Source organism: Gavialis gangeticus, unplaced genomic scaffold (assembly GCF_001723915.1).
Source record: "Gavialis gangeticus isolate Ggan-Ray unplaced genomic scaffold, GavGan_comp1, whole genome shotgun sequence".
Taxonomy (NCBI): Eukaryota; Metazoa; Chordata; order Crocodylia; family Gavialidae; genus Gavialis; species Gavialis gangeticus.
The window spans coordinates 27,797,427-27,799,443 of NW_017729034.1; the positions used below are offsets into that span (position 1 = coordinate 27,797,427).

The 2,017-nt window shown below is 32.8% G+C and overlaps 1 protein-coding gene across 1 annotated transcript in view; it reads right to left on the bottom strand.

Moving 5' to 3' along the window:
* Window positions 1-2,017, bottom strand: part of DNAH8 (dynein axonemal heavy chain 8) — a 397,167-nt gene that overhangs the window by 85,673 nt on the left and 309,477 nt on the right. The window contains exon 81 of the mRNA XM_019526702.1: window positions 1,319-1,437. Within this exon, the coding sequence (XP_019382247.1) occupies window positions 1,319-1,437 (119 nt within the window). The remainder of the gene's footprint in view (window positions 1-1,318; window positions 1,438-2,017) is intronic.

A 2,017-nucleotide genomic window follows, 5' to 3' on the forward strand; every position in this document is an offset into this window, starting at 1 on the left:
AAGGAGGAGAAAAAATGTAACATAATTAGATAGAAGCAAGGGGGGAGATTTTTTTGTTTTGTTTGTTTGTTTTACGATATCTTTTATTCAACCATTTGTATAATTGGGAGAAATGGTGGACAAGATTTTGGGCATGAAGGGAACTGATATCTGGTAGTGGGGAGCTGTTAAGGAGATGCCTTTTGCTGTTTCTAAAACAAGAAAACATTCATATGCCAACTTTAAAAACTTCTAAAAAGTTTCAGTTTGTGCATTCATAGTAGAGATTGCTAGGGATTGCTGCCTCTGCAACTACTGTCTACCCCCCTTTTGCCTATGCAACAATACAATTCCTAACCATATAATCATGACAATTTTTTACAGCAGGACTTAAGACCTCATTTCATTCACAAACGTTAGTTATTCTGAAGATGATTAAGGCTTGTGTAACTAATGAGGTTGTTGTCTGTTGGCTCTGTCCTCTTCTGTTGCAGCAATTGAAGGTTATGCAAAGAATGAACTGAAGCTTCAGGAAGAGAGGGGATGGTTTGATGGACAATGCAGTTGAATGCTGCCCTGAATAACTGGATTTTATTTTCATCTCTGCAAATCACTTACCCTAAGCTTTTCACTGGTAAGCAGTAATATTAGTTCTGCATTTTCTGAAAGTTCACCTTAAGGCTGGCCTCTGATTTGAACTAGTGCTGAGCAGCTTAGCTGTAACTAAAGCTGTAAACTACATATGGCATTATGCTATATATTTCTAAGATTTGGCTGTTTAACCCTTCTTATATTTTGCCATTGTTCCTTTCACTTTATGAGTTTGGCACTTTATTTCTAGATATTTTTTGTATTAACCATTTGATTAATCAATTTAGTCACATAATGGGATTGCTGGAAAACAAAATTCCTTAATAAAAATTTCTGAAATTACTTATTTTAAAAAGAAATAAATGAAAATTAAAATAACAACAATTTCCACAGTTAATGCTAAAAATTAAACTAAAAAATGAGAATATTACTTAACAGTTTCAAAATATTTAGGAGATTTTTAAGGAGTCCTAAAGTCCCATCGTTTTCCAACATTTCAGGCAAAGCTGAACAAACATGTTTTCTAGAATATATTTTAGAATCCTGTAAGAATATAAATGTTTGGTTTTTTTCAGTGAGTATCTGTAAAGTCAGTGAATCTTAGTTGCAGATAATATTTCATGCCATATGAAACTGTATTTTGTACATATCTTACTGATTATAGCACATGATATACTGAGATGTTTATTGTAAAAGGTAATTTACACCAGTAACAAAATACTGCTTGAACATTTATGGAGATGCTCACCTGATAAGTAAAAGTTTCCGGCAGGTATCTAATGAGTCATTGTATCCATCAGGAATAACTTCTTCCTCAGGAGCATCTTTATCAAACCAACTTTTCCACCCCTTCTCATTACGAAGTATCTAAATAGATTACATGAATAAATACATAAATAACATTGACAGTAATGAGATGGCAATAATGTTAGAAGCTTATGTTTTAATGAAACCCTTCAAATTAGAATAATTTTTCAAATACATGTCATGACAAGAGGAGGCTATTGAAAATATATGTTCAGAGGTAGCATAATAATAAGTTATTACAAAAAGATATTGCGATATTGAGACACCCACTCTAAACAATTTGCCTAGGAGTAAATAGCCAAGCATAAAATAATCTTCCATGCATAAAGATAGGAAGGTCATCTATTAGCAGGATGATTCTCTACTATAAAGACAAAGATAGAAAGCATTGTAATTGATGTATATCTATTACTAATAAAAAGATGAGAGACTATAGCTAAAATTATTGCATGAACCAATATGGCCAAAGAACACAACATCAAAAGCAACGCTCCATTCTAAATTATAGTCATCATTATATTATGTGGCTTTTGAAATTTCAAGTGAATATGAGTTTGATCAGTGGAGAGATCCCTAAAGCCTTTCTTTAGAATATCTGCCAACATCCACAGATGCATCTCGAGCAGGTCCAAAGAGGTGA